This window comes from Leopardus geoffroyi, chromosome C1, assembly GCF_018350155.1.
Source record: "Leopardus geoffroyi isolate Oge1 chromosome C1, O.geoffroyi_Oge1_pat1.0, whole genome shotgun sequence".
NCBI classification, from domain to species: domain Eukaryota; kingdom Metazoa; phylum Chordata; class Mammalia; order Carnivora; family Felidae; genus Leopardus; species Leopardus geoffroyi.
The window spans coordinates 98,263,298-98,286,062 of record NC_059328.1 but is presented as its reverse complement, the minus strand read 5'-3'; the positions used below and the strand labels follow the sequence as shown (position 1 = coordinate 98,286,062).

At 34.7% G+C, this 22,765-nt stretch overlaps 1 protein-coding gene across 6 annotated transcripts in view; it reads right to left on the bottom strand.

The window, feature by feature from the left end:
* Positions 1–1,634: 1,634 nt before the first annotated feature.
* The window catches only part of SYCP1 (synaptonemal complex protein 1), a 118,632-nt gene continuing 97,501 nt past the window's right edge, over positions 1,635–22,765 (bottom strand). For 4 of the 6 annotated variants that reach the window (XM_045478754.1, XM_045478755.1, XM_045478752.1 and 1 more), the window contains 5 exons: positions 22,627–22,686; positions 16,073–16,252; positions 9,933–10,076; positions 2,217–2,306; positions 1,635–2,119 (listed from right to left, as the gene is read on the bottom strand). In XM_045478754.1, the coding sequence (XP_045334710.1) occupies positions 1,982–2,119; positions 2,217–2,306; positions 9,933–10,076; positions 16,073–16,252; positions 22,627–22,686 (612 nt within the window). In that variant the 3' untranslated portion in view covers positions 1,635–1,981. The remainder of the gene's footprint in view (positions 2,120–2,216; positions 2,307–9,932; positions 10,077–16,072; positions 16,253–22,626; positions 22,687–22,765) is intronic. The other 2 variants (XM_045478757.1, XM_045478756.1) reach the window with 1 other exon arrangement.

Below are 22,765 nucleotides of genomic sequence, written 5' to 3'. Positions count from 1 at the left end.
ATCCAGGCTCCACATTAACAACACTTAACCAATTTTACTTTACCTCTGAGCAGTATTTAACACAATTTATCACTCCCTCTTTTTTGAAATACTTTCTTGCTTGACTTCACTATCACTCTTGGCTAATCTTTTGATGGTTTCTTATCATCTCTCTAATCTCCTCTTTTCTAGGTACAGTCACACCCATGATTATACATGTTCTCATCCAGTTTGATAGCTTTAAATATGCTGTTAACTCCCACCAAATTTATATCACTACCCTAAACTTGTCTCTAAGCCTATTTACCATCCCCTATTTGGATGTCTAACAGGCATTTCAAACCTGACATGTCCAAAACTACATTGCTCAGACCGAAAATATTAAATTATCCTTGGTTCTTTTTCTTATCACGTCCCAAATCTAATCTTCAAAGCAGATCCAAAAGTTGACCATGTTATTCCTCTACTGCTTTCACCCTTGTTCAAGCCAAATACCATCTCTCATATGCATTATTAAAATAACTTCCTGGGGCACCTGGGTGGCTCAATCAGTTGAGTGTCCAACTCTTGATTTCAGCTCAGGTCATGATCCCAGGGTCATGGGATTGAGCCCCATCTTGGGCTCCATGCTGGGCGTGGAGCCTGCTTAAGATTCTCTCTCTCTTGCTCTGGCCTTCTCCCTCACTTGCTCTAAAAAAAAAAAAAAAAAAAAAAAAAGTTCCTGTTTTGTTTTAGCCTTTTGTCTTCTTTTCAAAATCTGTTCTCAATATAGTAGTCAGAAAGGTCCTTATGTTAAAACTTGAGTCACATCATAGCTCTTCTTTGCTAAAAAATACTATTAATTTCACATCTTATTCAGAGTAAAAGCCACAGTTCTTAAAGTAGTTACAAGCACTACATAAACTGCCCACCCAAACTCCCCATCCTGATAAAGATAGACCTTTTCTCCTTCTATTCTTCCTTTTGCTCATGATTCTACAGGTACAGTGACCTCTTTGCTGCTTCTCAAACACAGAAGGCACACTTCCACCTCTGGGTCTTTGAACTTCTGTTCCTTGTGCCAGGAATGTACTCCCCAGAGAGCCACAGGCTCACTTGTTGGTCATCAGATCTTCAAATGTTATCTCAGTGAGGCCCACTCTACTTAAAAGTCCAACCTTCTTCATACTCCCTAGTACTCTTCTGTTTTATTTCTCCTAGCAATTACCATTAACAATACACTATCTGTTTTGGTCTTTAAATTTTCTGTCTTGTCTATTTCCCTCACTAACATGTAAGCTCTAGAAAAACAGAGGGTTTCTTTTTCTGTTCTGTTCACTGTCATATCTCCAGTATCTAGAACTGTGTTTTGCTCTTAGTGGGCATTCAATAAATATTTGCTTAAAGTAGTAAGTGTTGAATAAATAATGTTATGAAGGCATACTGGTATAGCCTTTCTCCCCCTACAACTAAATAGATAGAGCTATTAGTATAGCTCTAAAGTTTAGTATAGCTAAAAGGTATAGCCTTTTCCCCCCTACAACTAAATAGATAAAGCTTCTTCAGAATTATGAAACTTCACTAAAATGACCTTAAGATTTTAAAAACAAATATTATCAAAATTATGATAAGCTGTTCAGACGACCTCACAGAATCAATGAAAAGCATTTATTTGTGTTCAAAATATTTTAATAGTAAAGAATAAAGAGTAAATCTCAATGTGTTCCTAGCATTTAATGGATAACTTTACAAATTTGAAAACTTAGCTAAAACAGTTTTCATAAATACAAGAAAAGGTAAAAACAAAATACAATCATCTTATTATTTGAATACAATTACAAGATTTCAGGTAACATGTGGTTATTTCAATTTAGGCCAAAATATACAAATTTTAAAAACCAAATTATTTATGCAAAAATAAAGTCTCAATTTCAGAAACTGGCTCTTCAGAAAATAAACATTTTTAATTAACTATAAATAAGATATAAATATTAGGCTCCTTAATCACACTTATTTTCTGAAATTAAGCAAATAGCTTTTCTGCATCCTTTAGTTTTTTCTTCCTATCCATTTTGGCAATTACAGCCCAACGATCTTCTCTCATTTTCCTCATAGCTCCAAACTTCAGTGTAGATCCAGGGCTTGTTAGAGATGAAGGGGTCTGAATATAAAATAAAATAAAATCATAATATATTTAATTTAAAAAGATAAAGTCCAGCTTTTGAAATTTGCTTTCTGAAGTAAAAATGAAAAGATACCTGTTTTGGTGTTCTGACACAAAGATGAGGAGTTGGTGGATTATTAGTCTTGTACAGTTTTTTCGATGTCTCTTCTTCTGCTACCATGCCCTTAAAGGAAAATACAAAAATATTAATCTGGAGTCTGTCATCACTGATATTTGTTATTAAGATTTTTCCTACATATCACAGGGAGGAGGAGAAAAACGAGGAAGGGAAAAGAGGAAGAAAGGAGGGAAGAGAAGGGAAGAAAGAGGAGAAAGAGGAGAGAAAAAAGAAGAAAAACTGAAGACAATGACAAAATAAACCCTCCATCTGTCAAACAAGGACATAGATTTGGATTCTATTAACTATGTTCCTGAAAGGTTATGTGAAATACAAGATGTGTACGAATAGTACTTATTTTGTTATTTCTATTTCAGTTTCAGAGTCTTTATACTACTACCTTTCCTTCCCCTTCCCCCCAGCCCACTTATTCAAACTCACACTTCGGCTTTAGAATAAGCATTTATAATCCTATAAAGCTATAATGTTATCAATTATCAGTTTATGAGTATTGTAATGTCCCTACACAATAGCTAACACGTATTTAGTACTTTATGTTAGAAACTGTTTTAATCACTTTGTGTATTTTAGCTTTAATCCTCACAACAATTTTATGAAGTAGGTATACTATTATTATCCCCATTTTGAGGGTGAAGAATGAAGACACAGAAATATTAAGTAACTTGCCTAAGATTATACAGCTAGTAAGAGGTGGAGCCAGGATTCAAATCCAGGTAGGCTGGTTCCAGAATCCATTCTCTTAATAAATATACTACACAGATTTAGTCAGGCAAGCAATCGGTTTACATTATCTTTTCCTGCTCCTAATGTCACATTTACAGAAGCTTCATGAATAAAAATATTCAAAGAGATTTTCATGAATTCTAAGATTTCAGCAGAATTCAGTAATTCATAAAAAGCTGCCTTTTCAGATACACTCAGAACCAGTATGTACCAACTGACCAGCTTAGAAAAGAAAAATTTTTTAAATCATCCTGGAAACTGTTAAAATTTTACTCAGTACATAGCAAACTGGTAATTCATTAATGACTGCCCAAATAAAAATAAATTAACCCAATTAAAACAAAACCTTATCTGTCCTTCTAACTCTGTAACGTTCACCTTTTCATGTGCTTGTTGGCCATTTGTATATCGTCTTTGGAGAAATGTCTATTCAAGTCTTTTGTCCATTTTTAAATTGGGCTGTATGGTTTTTGGTGTTGAATTATGGGGATTCCTTATGTATTCTAGATATTAATCCCTTTTCAAATATATGATTTGAAATATTTTCTGCCATCCTCTAGCTTGTCCTTTCACTTTAATAGTGTCCTTGGATGCACAAAAAATTCTTAATTTTGAAGTCAAATTGATCTATTTTCTCTTTTCTTGGCTGTTTTTGGTGTCATACCCATTAGGTCCTTGCCAAATTCAATGTCATGAAAATTTTCCCACTATTTTCTTCTAAGAGCTTCATGGTTTTAGCATTAAGTTTAGATCTTTGATACATTTTTACTTAATTTTTATATGTGGTATAAAGTAAGAGTCCAACTTCATTCTTTTGCATCTGGGTATATGCAGTTCTAGCACCATTTGTTGAAAAAAAATGTCTTCTCTACCCACTGAATGGTCTTGGCACTCTTGTCAAAAATCAATTGACTATATATGTCAGGATTTATTTCTGGGCTATTTTATTCCACATATATCTGTCCTTATCCTAGTATTAATCTGCTTAAATTACTAGCTTTGTAGAAAATTTGAAAGTTGAGAACTATGAATCCCCCAACATTATCCTTCTTTTTCAAAATTGTTTTAGCTATTTGGGGATCCATGTAGCTCTATATGAATTTTAGTATCAGAGGTAGTTTTGACATCTTAACAATGTTGTCTTCCTATCCATAAGCAGAATTTTCTATTTCTTTAAGTCTTAATTTCTTCCCGCAATGTTTATAGTTTTCATTGTATTTCAGCGTTTTACCTTCTTGGTTAGATTTGTACCTAAATAGTAGTAGTAGTAGTAGTAGTAGTAGTAGTAGTAGTAGTAGTAGTAGTAGTAATTTCCTTTTGGATTTTAATCATTGCTGGTGTATACACACATAACTGATGTCATGTGTTCTTCTACCCTTCCATGTTGCTGACTTCATTTATTAGCTCTAGTAGCCTTCTTGTGGAGTCTTTGTGATTTTCAATGGATAGGATCATGACATCTGCACATAGCTGTACCCCATATTCCATCCGTATGCCGGCTTTTTAGCTCCCTCCCTCTCCCTTTGTCTTTTTTGCCTTGGCTATAACTTCCAGAACAATATTGACTAGCAGTGGTGAAAATGGATATCCTTGTCTCATTCTTAATCTTAGGGGGAAGTTTTCAATCTGTTACCACTATGATGTTAGCTGTGGGTTTTCATAAGTACTTTTTATCATGCTGAGGAATTTTCCCTTTATTACTAGCTTTGTAAGAGTTTTTAATCATGAAAAAATGTTGGATTTTGTTGAGTGCCTTTTCTATACCAATTGAGATGAATTTTTTTCTCTTTGTTCTATTAATGTGATATATTACATTAATTTTCTTATACTGAACCATCCTTGTATTTCTCAGAAAAACCCCACTTGGTCATGGTGAATAGCCCTTGTAATATGATGTGGAATTTGACTAATATTTTGTTGAGGATTTCTACATATACAATCATAAAAGATAATGGTCTTTATTTTTTTTCTAACAGTATCTGTATTTTGCTTTGGTATCAAGGTAATGCTGGCCTCAGGGAATGAGTTAGCCTGAGTTCTCTAATTTTTTTGAACTTGAGAAGGTTATATCCTCAAATGTTTGATACAATCCATCAATGAAACCATCTGGTCCAAGGCTTTTCTTTGTTGAGAGTTTTTTTATTACTAATTCAAATTCTTTACTTACTGTAGGTAAGTCTGTTGAGATTTTCTATTTCTTCTTGAATCAGTTTAGGTAATTTGTGTTTTGAGGATTTTACCCATTTGTCCATTTCTTCTAGGTTATAAAATTTGTTACCATATAGTCACAGTATTTTTTTTATCTCTGAATAATTAGTAATAATGTACCCACTTTCATTTGATTCAAGTTATTTACATCTTCTTGTTAGTCTAGCCAAAGATTTGTCAATTTTGTTCAAATAAACAAATTTTGGTTTCATTGATTTTCTCTATTGTTTTCTATTCTCTAATTTGTTTATCTCTCCTTGAATATTTATTATATCCTTCTTTCTGCTAGCTTTGGGTTTAGTTTGTTCTTCTTTTTCTAGTTACATAAAGTGTAAAATTAAGTTACTGAACTGAGATCTTTCTTTTTTAGTAGGAATTTGGGAACTATGCCTTTCCTCTGAGTGTGGTTTTTGCTGTATCACATAAGTTTTGATATATTGTGCTTTCATTTTTATTCATATCTAAGTCTTAATTTCCCTCGTGACGACTTTTCTGATTAGAAGTGTGTTAATTTTCACAAATTTGTGAATTTTCTAATTTTCCTACTCTTACTGATTTCTAATTTCATCCCATTGTAGTCAGAGAAGATACTTTGTATGATGGCTATCTTTTAAAATGTATTGAGACTTGTTTTGTAATCTATACGGCTTATCCTGAAGAATATTCCATGTGCACTTGAAAATGATGTGTATTCTGTTGTTGTTGAGTGTTTTGTATAGATCTGTTAGGCCTATTTGCTTTATTGTGTTTTTCCAGTCCTCCATTTCCTTATTTATCTTCTGATTGTTTTATCTTTTATTGAAGGTGGGGTATTGAAGTATCCAACTATTGATGTAGAACTATTAGTCCCTTCAATTTTGTAAAGACTTTCTTCATGTATCTTGAGGATCTGTTATTAGGTATAAATGTTTAAAACTCTCATATCTTCTTGCTGTACTGAAACTCTTATTAATATAAAATGTCATTCTTTGCCTCTTGCACTTTTTTGATTTAAAACCTATTTTGTTGGATAGAAGTATAGCCAGCCCAGATCTTTTATGGTTACTATTTGCATGGAATATCTTTTTCCACCTTTTGACTTTCAATTTGTGTCTTTGGTTCTAAGATGAGTCTCTTTTAGACAAAACACTAGTTGGATCATTCTTTAAAATTTATTCTGTAAATCTATGTTGATTGGAAAGTGTAATCCATTTAAAGTAATTACAATAAAGAGAGACTAACTTCTGCCTATTTGCTGTTTGTTTTCTATATGCCTTATAGGTTTGTTGTTTCTCTCTCATTTTCTCCATCACTGTCTTCTTTTATGGTTAGGTGATTTTTTTTTTGTAGTGAAATGTTTCGATTCCCTTTTCATTTCCTTTTGTGTATATTCTACAGATTCTTTTGTATGGTTACCATGGGGATTACATTTAACATCCTATAATGTTATAACAATCTAATTTGAATTTATACCAACTTCACTTCAATAGCCTGCAAAAATCCTGCTCTTATACAGCTCCATGCTCCTTTTCTGTTATTGATGTCACAAATTACATCTTTATACCTTGGGTACCCAGTAATGTAGATGAACAATTTTGATGCAATTTCTTTCAAATCCTGTAGAAAATAAAAGGTGGAGTTACAAACCAAATTACAATGCTAGCTTTTATAAGTTCCTGTGTAAATTATTTGGTAACTCCCTCAGCTTTTGTTTATCTGGGAATGTCTTAATTTCTCCCTCATTTTTGAAGAACAGTTTTTGCAGGTATCAAATTCTCAGTTGATGATTTTGTTCTTTCAGCACTTTGAATATGGAAAACTATTGTCTTCTGGCCTCCAAGTCTTCTCAGTGAGAAATCAGCTGATAATTGTATTGAGAGTACCTTGTTTGTGATGAGTTGATTCTCACTACTTTCAAGATTCTCTTTGTCTTTAGACAGTTTGATTATAATGTGTTTTGACGTGAGTCTGTTTGATTTTATACTACTTAGAATTCAATGAGCTTCTCGGATTTGTAGATTCATTTTCTTTCATCAAAGTTTGAGAAGTTTTCAGCTATTACTTTTTCAAATATTTTTTCCCTTTTTTCTCTCTCTTCTTCTGGGACTCATACAAAACACATTGATGTTTGATGATGTCCCACAAGTCTCAGGCTGCCTACTCACTTTTCCTTTTTTCTTTCCTTTCCTCAAACTCAGTAATTTCAGTGATCCTATTTCCAAATTCATCAATTCTTCTGCTTACTCAAATCTTTTGAATCTCTCTAATAAACTTTTCATTTTAAGTTATTGTACTTTCAACTCCAGGATTCCTTCTTGGTTCTTTTTATAATTTCTATCTCTTTATTGGTATTCTCATTTTAGTCATACATCATTTTTCTGTCTTTGTCTATGTCTTCGTTTAGCTCTTTCAGCATCTTTAAGATGGTTGTTTTGAAACCTTTATCTAGTAAGCCCAACATCTGGGCTTCCTCAGGGACATTTTCCGTTGACTTGTTCTGTTCCTTTGTATAGCCCTACTTTCCTTTTCTTTGTATACCTTGTGATTTTTGTTGAAAACTAGACATTGGAATCTTATAATTAGATAGGTCTGCAAATCAGATTCTTCACTTTCCCCAGGGTTTGCTGAAGTGGGTTAGTTTTGTTTTTGTTTTGTTTTATGTTGTATAAGTTTCTATGCCAGGGATCAGGATGAGGTGAAAATTTGAGATCTCAGGTTTTTTCTGAGCCTGTCTTTCCCTTGGCACATGTAGTGGTTTTAAATACCCCATAAATGTGAGTGCTTTTGAGTGTACTAATTCTTAAATGCCTGGTCCTCCAAAGAAGAAAAATGAAAAGAAGAGGAAGGCAAAAAAAAAAAAAAAAAAAAAAACAACCCACAGATACAGTTCACTTAAATCCTCTAAGAAGACACAAGCCAGCGAGGGTTGAAAGAATGACAGGAAAGTTTCTGTGCCTGCACCTCAGTGGTGAGAAGCAGCAATCATGATATGGAACACTGAACCTTGATACTCAGAGAAAAAGTCCTTGTTGCTTACCCTGGCTATGGCCAAGACCTGAGGATAGCTGTCTGCCACAGGCCTATGGATTGGATGATAGGTAGTCCCTACCATTCTTAAGGTTGCAAACTTAACTATAATTTACCAAGTTGCAACCCTGGAAATTGCAAGCATTCAAACAGTCTCCAGAGCTCCAAAATAGTTATTTCTGCAAGTACAATTGCTATCTAGGTGGAGAAATAAATTTGTGGTATGTCCTACTCCACCATCCAAGATCACTTAGACAATCCATTTTTACATCTAACTTTTTATAATAATTTGAATCTTCATCAAAATTTAAACACAACAGTTAAGAAATTTACAAAAATAGTAACTTCAAATGATAATTATAACCAAATAAACAGACATGAAATGTCTTTTTAGATAAGTGGAAATAATTGTGTATACATATAATAGCGTAGTATGTTTATGGTGTTGCAAAGTTGTGATGCTTTTAAAAATGAGACGAGTCATTTTGAATCTCAGATCAGCTAAATTCACATTGCTAGAAAAATAGTAGGGATTCCAACCCTGGAGTGTCTAATCCCAGAGCTCATAGTCTTTCTACTAATTCTCCTTACATTTTTATATATCTGGACTTCAGTTTAAGCTGGAAGTTACTATGTACATGGTCTTACATAGGCTTTGGAGCTAGATGGTCTGTGTTCAAATTTTGGCTCCCTGCCTTACTAGCTATGTGATCTTGGGCAAGTATCTGTGTGACTCACAGTTTCCTCTTCCGTAAAATGAGAACAGCAACATTGTCTATACTTCTTAAACAGGAGATTGTTCTAAGAAATAATCTATGTAGTCTTTGAAACATTGCTTGGTTCAGTTTTAATCATTAAAATGCTAATCAACATCTATAAAACAAAGAGGTACTTGAGTAAGGATTCTGTATGTTAACTTCAATAATTAAAGTTTTAAGACTTCAGCTACTCATTTTTCCAGAACAAAGCAGTCCCAAAAAAGCTTGAAGAATCTCAAAAGTTGTAAGTGGCAACAATGAAACAAGTGCTTTTAACTGGAATTTTGTAATTAGGAATCTTTGGTATATTGCTTCATTTTGTGTGATGAGATTTATTTGGTTTTAAATTAAATGAATCTAAGTTTAACTATTCTCAATAAATCAATATTATAACTTCAGAAAACACTGGTATGTGTGGATACACTCATGGTAGGGAGTAATTACTAATACAAACTGCTAGGGGAAATATCTTCCTTAAACAACTCATCTTTAATACATTAACTCTTTAAGAATAATAGTAATGTTATACCTTGATACAGATTTCAACCAAAAAGTGGTATAAAATGAAGTAACATGTATATTAGCAAAAGGGGCCCTAAATAACAAATTTGGCTATAGCAAGATTCATCTAACCTTTCTGAAAGAAAGAAAGAGGAAAAAGAAAAGAAACAAAAAAAGAGAAAATGTGGTTAAAAATTCCTTGTAACACTGCTGGAAAACAAGATTGTTAATCATGTGTCAACTATGTTACATCAAGTAATTCAAAATGCCATGTTTACTGAAGTTAGATTATTTGAACCCTATCCGAAATGCTGCAAAAGCATATAGGGCTCTGTGTTGTAGTAGAGTTCTACTATATTTTAGTATTGCAATGGTAGATGCTATGTGTATATATTATACATATACATCAAAAAGTAATGTATAAAAATAATGAATAATGTAAACAAGTAATAAATACTGATTTGTAGTATTTTACCAAAAGATCAGTAGTTTCTGAACTATCCGAGTTAATATCAAACTCAAAGACCATTTTTCTTTTTTTATTACTTTCTTCGGTAGGTATATTCTTGCTTTCTCTCTGCTGAATTTTTAGTTTCGTTGGTGTCTTCACAGTATATGCCTATCCAAAAAGAAAAACAATACATTTTCCCATCAAAAACCCCGTATTATTAATAAAGGCAAGTTAAGTCTTTAGCAATCAATAACTCTCAATTATTAGTGGAATGTATATAGAGACTTTTGATAAGAATTTAATTCAGGTATTTTTGATGCTAAAACTTACAACTTCCTTCCAAAAATTTTTAATAGAAAACTTTTTCTTTGTCCTTCCCTTCAACTTACTGAAGAAAATAATGGCAGGAGAGAGTGCGGAGAGACACTCTTCAACTTCAGGAGTCAACGATCTTAAGAAGAGGGATTTTTAACTTTTTTAACAATGATTCAGACCAAAAACCAGAATGAGTTTAGCTCTCTCTACAAAAATCCTTACTGATTTATGAGAAAATAGGTATGCTTATATTTTGTTGATTAAGTAAGTCACATTAGTCAATGTTTACTATTCCATATTTCCCCGTAACTTTTACAATTTTTTTTCAAGTACCTTAAAAAGTTAGGTCAGTGACATCAGCAAAAATGGCACAGTAAGGTACTCCAAAAATTTTCTCTTCCATAAAGCAATAAAATACTAGTAAAATGGTCAAAGTCCACTTTTTTAGAACTCTGGAAATTAACCAAAAGCTTGTCACAAACTGTAGTGTTTATTTAAAAAAAAAATAATTGGCAGAGGGGTGCCTGGGTGGCTCAGTCAGTTAAGCTTCCGACTTCAGCTCAGGTCATAATCTCACAGTTTGTGGGTTCAAGCCCTATATCAGGCTCTGTGCTGGCAGCTTAGAGCCTGGAGCCTGCTTAGGATTCTGTATCTCCCTCTCTCTCTCTGCCCCTCCCCCACTCATGTTCGCTCGCTCTCTCTCTCAAAACTAAACATTAATTTTTTTAATAATAAAATAAAATAAAATAAAATAAAATAAAATAAAATAATTGGCAGAACCTCCATAAGAACAGCAAGCTTTGCGGTGTCTTAACTTTTCTTCATCCTAGCTCCCATTCTCTATGTTACCCTTAAAAAATAACATCCCACACTCCTGGTCCAGACTGGCAGCCATTAGTCGGAGCAAAACAAAATTGAGAGCTCTTTCAAAGCTTTTATTCCCAAAGAGTTGTCATTATTTGACCTGTCTAGGGGTTCTGTGAAAGACCTCACAAGCTAGTCTGTATTTAACCTGATTCAGAACTCATTCAGTACAAAAGCTTTCTCTTTGGTGTTGAGTAGGACACAGCATTTATCAAGACAATTATAGACAAGTGTTTTCACTTTGCAGTTCAATGAGGCAATGATTTTAACAGGTCAAATGATAAACTAGACAAAAACCTCAAAAATTCTGGCATTCCTGGAAATGTAGAAAGCCACACATGCATAGGACTGTAAATAAGCACAGGAAAGACCTAAGAAGGCCCTAGTTGAGCTTGAAGATTCAGTTATCAATGGTCTGGCTGAGTGCTGAAGGTATACCCTAATAAGTACCTACAGTCCATTGGTAAAAATTGGGAGATTTATTGGTACAGGCTCAGTTGGTTCAAACATTAGCTGAACATTAAGCTAACCACGTAGAAACTTCAGTGGCACTCAAAGAATACAAACTTTACAGAATTAGTTTAGAAAAGTCACTAAACAAACAACAACTATAACAAGCAGAAACAACAAACCCTAAGGACAGGGGTGAATCTGATCTCCACAGCTGTCACATTATGTTATTTTTAGTGTTCAGATTTCAAGAAAAAATTATGAAACATGCAAAGAAACAAAAACTATGGCCCATCACAGGGGTTGGGATGGTACAATCAAAAGAAACTATCCCTAAGGAAGACCTGTCATGGATTTCCTAGACAAAGGCTTTAAGTCAGTTATTTTAAATATGTTCAAGGAGCTGAAGAAACCCATATCTAAAGAAATAAAGTATGATGACAATCTCTAACCAAATGGAATTATCAATAAAGATAAAACTTATTTTTTAAAAAAGAACCAAATTGAAAATTGCAGTTGAAAAGTATAATAAGTGAAATGAAAAGTTCAGTTAGAGGGGCTCAATATCATATTAAAGCAGAAAGAATCCATGAACCTGAAGATAGTTCAATTGAAATTATCTGGTCTAAGAAATAGAAAGAAGAAAAATGAACAGGGCCTCAGAGACTTGTGGGACACCATCAAGTATACATAATGGGAGTTCCAAGATAAGAGCAGAGAAAGGGAAGAAGAAACATTTGAAAAAATAATGGCTGAAAACCTCCCAAATTTGGTGAAAACATTAATCTATACACCCAAGAAGCTCAACAAACTCCAAGGAGGATAAACTCAATTAGAACTACACTTAGACATACAATCAAACTGTCAAAAGTCAAAGACAAACTAGAAAAGCAGTAAGAGACAAGTGACTCATTACATACAGTTGATTTCTACCATAAACCATGGAGTTAAAACAGCTGTAGGTTGACTCCAAAGCACTTAAAAAAACCTGTTTCCAAATAATTCTATATACACCAAAAACATCCAGTAAAGAAAACTATATAATTATAAAAGATAGTATACATGTATTTGTTTATAGTTCTTTTTTCCTATCTAATCTAAAATATAGACACATAAGGCAATAATTATTATACTGTATCAATGGGCTTAAAATGTATAAATATATGATTTGCATGACAATATATCAAAAGAGAGAGGGAATGAAACTAAGTTTGGGCAAAGTTTTTGTATACCGCTGAAATTACATTGGTATTAATTCAAACTAAATCATTTTAAGATGTTAATACTCAGGTAATCACTAAGAAAATAATTCAAAAAGTATAATAAAAAACAAGAGGATTAAAATGGCATACTAGAAAATACTTAGGGGCACCTAGGGCTCACTTGGTTAAGTGCCCAACTCTTGGTTTCAGCTCAGGTCACGATCTCACGGTTCGTGAGTTCAAGCTCCACATTGGGGTCCATGCTGACAGCTCAGAGTCTGCTTGGGATTCTCTCTCTCCCTCTTTCTTTGCTCCTCCCCCACTCATGCTCTCTCTCCCTCAAAATAAATAAATAAACAAACAAACAAACAAACAAACTTTAAAAATTTAAGATCAAGACTAGGGAAGTATGCCAACTAAATGCAAAGTGGTACCCTGGATTGAATCCTGGACGAGTAAGAAAACATTAATGGAAAAATAAAGTTTAGTTAACAGTAATGTACCAATGTATGTTTCTTAGTTTTGACAAATGTACATGGTAATGTAAGATGTTAACAATGTAGAAAACTGAGTGACTGATATAAAGGAATTCTCTGTACTACCTTTGCAATTTTCCTGTAAATCTAAAATTATGGTAAAAATGTTCTTTTTAAAAAAGTAAAGTCACCACAGCCATGAGAATGGCTAAAATCAAAAAGATAAAAAATACCATGTGGTAGCAAGGATGTGGGGCAACTAGAACTCTCACTCGCTGCTAGCTTAGATATAAATTGATGTAATGATTTTTTTTTAAATGATTGGCAGTGTGGTACAATAAGAAACATACCTTTAGTTTTTGTCCCTGGTTCCTGACAGAGAACTTCTAAAACCCATGTAATTTTCTGAGTGAAAGGAGCATCTTTTGGTACAACATTTGGTCTTTGTTGACAGTAATGTGATAGGAGTCTTTTCCTATTCAGAATGAACTCCTTTCAACTGGACAAGAGTTAATGTTAATGAAATAATTGGCAGTAAAGGGAACCTACACAATTTCAGGATGGTGGCTTATTGCCGGAAAAAAACAAGGTTTGATTAGAAGTTTGTAACCTTTCAGTTCCACCCCCTGACCTCCTGGGAGGGGAGAGAAGTTGGAGATTGAGTTACCAATGGCCATAATTTAACCAATCATGCTAGGTAGTGAAATCTCCATTAAAAAGAAACCCTAAACGATAGGGTTCTGAGAATGTCCATGTTGGCAAACACACAGAGGTACTGCTGGAAGGATGGAACTCCTGAAGAGAGCATGGAAGCTCTATACCCCTTCCCCTATACCCTGCCCTACTCATCTTTTCCATTTGGCTGTTCCTGGGTTGTATCCTTTATAATAAACTGGTAATAGTAAGTAAAGGAATTTCCTGAGTTCTGTGAGTCATTCTAGCAAAGTAGCAAACCTGAGGAGGGGGTTGTGGGAATCCCCAATTTAGAGCCAACTGGTCAGTAGTACAAGTGGCAAACCAGGATTGTGACTGGTGTCTGAAGCGGAAGCAGTCTTATGAGACTGAGCCCTAACCTACTGGGATCTACATTAGCTCCACGTAGTGTGAGAATTTAATCAAGTTGTGGGACACCTAGTTGGTGTCTGCAATCAGAGAACTGGCATGAGGGGGAAAAAACAAAAAACACATGTTTTGTATCACAGTAAAAAACAGCCCAGGCAATATCTATTAAAATGTAACATATTATGCATAATGTTATTACCCAGCAATTTCATTCCTAAAGACATACCCAACCAAACTGCATACATGTCAAATACTAGAATTTTTATAGCAACACTGTTCATAAAAGTCCCATCTGGAAACTACCCAAAAGTCCACTAACAATACAATAAATAAAATATGGTACATCATACAATGGATTACTATACAGGAATAAAAACAGAGAATCTACAACTTAAAGCAACAATATAGATGAGTCCCATAAACATAATGTTAAATGAATAAAGCCAAAACAAAAATAATGATTCTGTTTATAGAAAATGCAAAAACAGATACATCAAATATTAGAGTTGGGACAGTAGTTAGCCTTGGCAGAGAAGGTAGTAAGGGGGGCAAGAAGATCTTCAGAGGTGATAGTAATGTTCTGTATTTTATTGTGAATGCTGATTACTAAAAAGTCATCTTTAGTTTGTAAAGATTCATCCAATTGTATAATTAAGACCTGGGCATTTTTTTTGCATATATTTCAATAAAAAGTTTTTTTTTTTAAGTAAGGTTCATTTTATACAAAGATCATTTCATGTGAATAATATAGTTCTAAATACAACAAAATAATTTTATATAAAAGCCTCTCTAAGCCATGTAGTTTACTAATTTTCATAATTTCCATGGTGTGGATAATATGTATAAACAGGATGTGAGAGACTCTTCTTTTTGCTCTGGAACTGTTAACTGGGGCACAAAGCTGTGGAAAAAAGTGCTAGTAACCCATATTCTAAAGAAAGTAACCTATGATTAAAGCCCGGATCCTTCGATCCTTCTTTCGGGCTTATTAAAAAGTGGTTAAACTGGCCATGCAAGCACCAAACACCTCCTTTCTTCCCAGTTGTCTTAAGGAAACTGAGAAGGAAAGGTATGAAATGTCAACTTAGAAGGATACAAAGAGGTAGAGATATTTTTCCCTTCAAGTTCCAAGCCAAGTGAGGAACTAATATAAAACTAGCGGCACCTTTAAGAAGATACACACTTAATGTATACCTCACTAGATACACACTTAGGGAGAAATTTCATTTGTCTTTGCATCTGGCTGAACAGTTTAGAGTATAAAGAAATTAGAGAGAAATGGATGGTGGGGGGGGGGGGGGAGGGGGGCGGGGCCAGAGTAGACATTCTGTACTACCATTTAGCATGGAAAGGCTGAATGAATTCCCCATGGATTAAGTGTGCATATGGAAGACAGCTAGTAACTCAGCCACCTCCTGGTGGTACCTGATCCACCAAGGGCTGACTGCTAAGTAAAGGACTCTCTCAGCAAGATGATGAAGGGTAAATAGCAAAGGAAGCAACTGGGGTGAAAAATGCCAAGTCAGAACCAGATTTCCCACATCAGGGAATGCCATCTGGTGAATGCCAAAAATTTATGGAATCTGCCCACGGTGTCATTAAGTTGTAGACAGTAATTTAAAAACAAAATTTTTTTAACTTAAAAAAAAAAAAAAAAGGAAACCATTTCATGCTGGTATCACAAAAACTGAATTGGTTTTATATATGTATGTGCAATACCAGATATATGGCATATGATACTAAAACCTTTTTTAACCAAAACGTTATGAACTTCTTAGAAATTTTAGCAACCAACCTTTGGCAATGGTGTGGATAAAGTACTTTTGGCAGATGTCCACAAATAGTCTCTTTTGTCTCTGGATTTGCCACTGTCCGCTGATGTGATGTTTCTGGATATATTTTGTGAAGGAGCTACTTTAGAATCAAACTTCCAATAATGAGTTTCAGGTGTTTCCAACAGAGATGTCTGTGTTTTCTACATTGAACAACAAATAGGAATAAAATCATCACTATATGTCATTTAAAGTGCAGCAACTACTAGAGATAACACTGGAATAAACTAGAATTTACCCCCAAATTTATTATTAAATAACTTTCAATAAATTATATTTATCACTTTATTTTCCCATTTAAGATGAAAATGGTATCTGCCCCTCTCTGTCTTCACAAAGCTGCTATAAAAAGAAATAAAACATCTCAACTCTCTAACTGACCAAAAGTTGAGGATTTGCTAAAGAAAAACCTCTATTCCTGGTGGCAAAAAAAGCCTTTCTTTGTTGTTCATTACAATAGTCTAAAAGCCAGAGGGCAGTTTATTCTCATTTCTATCCATTCTCTTTTATGCTTTCGTATTTCCTCTCTCTCATCTATAAAAATATCGCCTTTCCTATCCACCAGCCTTACTCCCCACCAAAAAAAAAAAAAAAAAAAAAAAAGAAAGAAAGAAAGAAAAATAGGTAAGAAAACCTATAAAAGTAAAGAACCAGAAATTTTTTCCAGGAGGAAAAAAAACGTTTTTTTTTTTTTTAAGAAAAAAAATTTTTTGAAGCAAAAAACTTTCTTCAATTCTGAAACAAATTGCAAATTTACTTTAAATACTTAGGTTTTATTTCAATTCAATGTCTTTCATTTTTTTTCTACCTTCATATGTATCTTCTCTTTAGCATCTGACCTATCTTTCTAGTAAAAGTTCGCAGTAGCTACTTTATTGGAATTGTGTTAGTTGCTTTGTATTTTATCACTTCTCTTGGTTGCCACTGTCTCCATGCATGGCAATTACTCACAAGAAAAAATGGAGCACATACAAACCACACACAAAGGGCTATTCTCAAAAGTTCAGTGGTTAAGTCTGCCATAAATTTAAATTAGGAGGGTATAAGATGCAGGATTAAGAGGTGACCACATGTGCTATAAAAATATTGGGAGTAGGGGAGCCCGGGTGGCTCCGTCAGTTGAGCATCGGACTCTTGATTTCAGCTCAAGTCATGATCCCAGGGTCATGGGATTCAGCCCCGTGTCGAGCTCCCTACTGAGCATGGAGCCTGGTTAAGGTTTGTTCTCTCTCTCTCCTCCCCTGCAAGTTCCTCCTCTCCCCCTTTACAACTTTCACACTCTCACTCTCTAAATTAATTAATTTTAATTTAAAAATTAAAAAACTTGGGGCACCTGGGTGGCTCAGTCGGTTAGGTGTCCAACTTCGGCTCAGGTCATGATCTTGTGGTTTGTGAGTTCAAGCCCTGCATCAGTCTCTGTGCTGACAGCTCAGAGACTGGAGCCTGCTTCAGATTCTGTGTCTCCCTCTCTCTCTCTGCCCCTCCCCCACTCGCACTTTCTCTCTCTCAAAAGTAAATAAAACATTTAAAAATTTTTAATAAAAAATCCCACACTGGGGCGCCTGGGTGGCTCAGTCAGTTGAGCAACTGACTTCGGCTCAGGTCATGATCTCATAGCTCATGAGTTCAAGCCCCATGTCGGGCTCTGTGCTGACAGCTCAGAGCCTGGAGCTTGCTTCGGATTCTATGTCTCCCTCTCTCTCTGCCCCTAACCCACTCGCATTCTGTCTCTGTCTCTCTCAAAAATAAACATTAAAAAAAAATTTTTTTTTTAAATCCCACACTGGACAAATGGATAAGGAGGATGTGGTATACATACGTACATACACACACACACACACACACACACACACACACAGAGGAATGTTACATAACTGTATAAAAAAGGATGAGATTGTGCCATCTGAGACACCATGGATGGACCTAGAAGCTATTATGCCAAATGAAATAAGTCAGACTGATAAAAACAAATACCATATTATTTCACTCATATGTGAAATCCAAAAACAACAACAGCAACAAAAGAATAAACAAAAAGCAGAATCAGACCTATAAATACACAGAACAAACTAATGGTAGTCAGATGGGAAGAGGATGGGAGAATGGGCAAAATTGGTGACAGGAAGTGAGAGATACAGGCTTCCAGTTAGGAAATGAGTAAGTCACAGGAATAAAAAGCTCAGCATAAAGACTATAGTCAATGACATTATCATGGTGATGTAGTAGGACAGATGGTAGCTACACTTGTGGTGAACACAGCATAATGTATAAACTTGTTGAATCACTATCTTGTACCTGAACTTATATAACACTGTATGTTGACTATATTTTAAAAAACAGAACAAAACATTAGACTAGGAGTCAAGGAATATACTCTTTTCTCCTCAATCTTTTACTATCTTGCTGGGTGATTCTAAGTAAATCTCCAAGTACCTCTTGGCTTAAATCTGTCCATCTATATAAATCAAGGAGCTAAATGAGGTGACGTGTAGGCTTCTGCCCAGTTCTAGTGATCTCACTTCATAATCTTTTTTCCAGCAGGTATAAATCTTGGTAGCTTTTTTTCACACACTTGCATTTTTGTATCCTCCTTCCTAAATATTTCTGCATCATAGTTGATAACACAATTTTGATGGAAGTAAATCTTTTTGCTCTCTGGACTTATCAGGAGTCATCCTCAGAATTTCCAAAATGTAGCTGTTTTCATAGACAAATTTTTCTCTCATGAAAGGACTGATAATGACAACTACACCACCTTGTGGCCAAGTCTGGGAATTTAACACTTCCTGGGGTAGAAGCGTAGTTTGAAAGAAAATTCACCCCCATTCTAGAATACTGAAATATTCCCCTTCATAATAAGTCATAGAAATGTATATATTCTCCTACCAGTTCATTCTTTTCTGAAGGTTACATTTCTAGTGATGCATATACAGGCATATCTCCTTTCATTACACTTCACTTTACTGTGTTTCAGAGATGCTGTGTGGTTTTTTTTGGTGTTTTTTGTTTGTGTGTCAAGTAAGCCTATTGGCAACATTTTTCCTTAACCATTTTGCTCACTTACTGGAACTTTTGTCTCTTTGTGTCACATCCTGGTAATTCTTACAATATGTCAAACTTCTGCATTATTGTTATATTTGTTATGGTAATCTGTGATTGGTGATCTTTGATGTTACTGTTGTAATTGTCTGGGGGCACCATGAGTCACACCCTCATAAGATGGCTAACTTAACTGTTAAATGCTGTGCATGTTCTGATTGCTCCACTGACCACCCATTCCCCATCCTCCTCCCTCTCCTGGAGCCTCCCTATTCACTAAGACCCAACAAAACTGAAATTAGGCCAATCAGTAATGCTCCAATGGTCTCTATGTGTTCAAGTGAAAAAAAGAGCATGAGCTATAAATGACTGAGCTTAGAGAGAGGAAGGCATGTTGAAAGCTGAGATAGGCCAAAAGCTAGGCCTCTTGCACCAAACAGCTAGGCAGGTTGTAAATGCAAAGAAAAAGTTCTTGAAGGAAATTAAAAGTGCTACTTCCAGTGAGCACACACAAATGAGAAGTAAAACAGCTTTATTACTGATATGGAGAAAGTTTTAGTGGTCTGGATAGAAGATCAAACCAGCCACAACATTCCCTTAAATCAAAACCTAATCCAGAGTAAGGCCCTAAATCTCTTCAATTCTATGAAGGCTGAGAGAAGTGAGGAAGCTGCAGAAGAAAAGTTTGAAGCTCGCAGAGGTTGGTTCATGAGGTTTAAGAAGCCATGTCCATAACATAAAAGTGCAAGGTGAAGCAGCAAGTGCTGATATAGAAGCTGCAGGAAAATATCCATGAAACCTAGCTAATTAATTACTGAAGGGGGCTATGCTAAACAAGAGAGTTTCAATGTACATGAAACAGCCTTATATTGGAAGCAGATACCATCTATGACTTTCATAGCTAGAGAGGAGAAGTCAATACTTGGCTTCAAAGCTTCAAAGAACTGGCTGACTCCCTTGTTAGGGGCTAATGCAGCTGGTGAATTTAAATTGAAGCCAGTGCTCATTAACCATTCTGAAAATCCTAAGGCCCTTTAAAGACAGATACCATATGGTTTCACTCTTATGTGGACCCTGAGAAACGTAACAGGAACCCATGGGGGAGGGGGAGGAAAAAAGGAAAAAAAAAAAAAAAAAAAAAAAAAAGAGGTTAGAGTGGGAGAGAGCCAAAGCATAAGAGACTGTTAAAAACTGAGAACAAACTGAGGGTTGATGGGGGGTGGGAGGGAGGAGAGGGTGGGTGATGGGTATTGAGGAGGGCACCTTTTGGGATGAGCACTGGGTGTTTTATGGAAACCAATTTGGACAATAAATTTCATATATTATAAAAAAAAATAAATAAATAAATAAAAAAAAAAAAAAAAGAATTACACTAATCTACTTGCCTATGTTCTATAAATAGAACAAAGCCTGGATGACAGCACATCTGATTACAACCTGGTTTACTGAATATTTTAAGCCTGCTGTTAACACCTACTACTGCTCAGACAAAAAGATTCCTTTCAAAATATTACTGCTCCATGACAATGCACCTGGTTACACAAGAGCTCTGATGGAGATGTACAAGGTTACTGCTCTGATGCCTGCAGCCCATGGATCACGGAGTCATTCTGACTTTCAAGTCTCGTTATTTAAGAAATGCATTTTGCGTTTTTTTTAATGTTTGCTTATTTTTGAGACAGAGAGAGAGAAAGAGAAAGAGAAAGAGAGAGAGAGAAACAGAATGTGAGTAGGGGAGAGCAGAGAGAAAGGAAGACACAGAATCCGAACAGGATCCAGGCTCTGAGCTGTGTGCACAAAGCCTGACACAGGGCTCGAACTTATGAACTGTGAGATCATGACATGAGCCAAAGTCAGACACTTAACTGATGGAGCCACCCAAGCACCGCTTAATAAGTGCATTTTGTAAGACTACAGCTGCTATAGTGATTCTACTAATGGATCTAGGAAAAGTAAATTGAAAACCTTCTGGAAAGGATTCACCATTCTAGATTCCATTAAGAATATCTGTGATTCATAGAAGAGGTCAAATATCAGTATTAACAGGAGTTTGGAAGAATGTGATCCCAACCCTCATGGATGACTTTAGGGGTTCAAGATTTCTGTGGCAGAAATAACTTTAGATGTGGTGGAAACAGCAAAAACACTGGAATTAAAAGTGAAGCCTGAAGATGTGATTTAAAGGCTGCAATCTCATGATAAAACTTTAACAAGTGAGGAGTCACTTCATGTGGATCAGCAAAAAAAAAAAAAAAAAGTGGTTTCTCAAGATGAAATCTACTCTTGATGAACATGTGAAGATTGTTGAAATGAAACAAAGGATTTAAACTATGATGTGAACTTAGTTGATAAATCAGCAGCAGAATTTGAGAAGACTGACTCTGATCTTAAAAGAAGTTCTACCATGGGCAAAATGCTATCAAACAGTATCCCGTGCTACATAGAGAAATCATTCGTGAAAATAAGAGTCAGTGAAGAAAACTTCATCGTTGTCTTATTTTAAGAAATTGTCACATATCCCAACCTTCAGCAACCATCATCCTTGATCAGTCAGCAGCCATTAATATCAAGGCAAGACCCCCCACCAGCAAAAAGGATTACTACTCATTAAAGGCTCACATGATGGTTAGCATTTTTAAGTAATATTTTTAAATTAAGGTATGTACACTGTTTTTTAGACATAATGCACACTCAACAGACCACAATATAGTATACATGTAACTTTTATATGCAGTGGGAAACCAAAAAATTCATTTACTGTGGTATTTGCTGCATTGATCTGGAACTGAACCTGCACTATCTTCAAGGTGTGCCTACATACAGAACATTCACGATTTTCTGCTTTACTTTTTTAATGGAAATATAATTAACATACAGTATTATATTTGTTACATGTATACAATGTAATGATACAACAGTTCTATACATTACTCAGTGCTCATCACTGTATTTTTTAAACACTTATATGGCATTTTCTATGTGCCACGCTCTATTATAAATGCCTTACAAATATTATCTCATTTAATCCTTATAACGTTAAAAAATAGATACTATTAATTATCCCTATATCAATGAAGAAACTGAGGCATAAAGTAATTTTCCCAAAATCAGAAATGTTTCATAAACCTAATAGTCATTACATATAAAGATTGTGCTATTTCAATATTGTTGGAATAAGGCATAGCAAATAAAACCTTATTAAAATTTTTTATTTCTTGTATTATTTCCTCATTTGTAATTTATATATCCAGAACCCCAAATGAAATATAGGGCATTTACTAATCTAAATAATGGGCCTATATTACTGGAATTATACATGAATCAAAATAACTCCATAAGAATACATGATATATACTGGTATACTCTAAACACATTCTATATTTAGAAATGAATATTAGATGTTCCTTACATATTTATGATCAAAAAAATTTTTCAGGTAGATATTAGAAAAACCAGGAGAATTATATAAAACTCTTACCTTGTCTTTTTTTTCTTTGAGAAGAACTGTGTTTTCTTTGGTCTCTTTTTTGAGTTTTTCCTATTAAAAATGAGTACACACAATGCAGTCATTACTGTTATCAAAAATTAATGCTATTATCAAAATCTTTGCTGAGAAG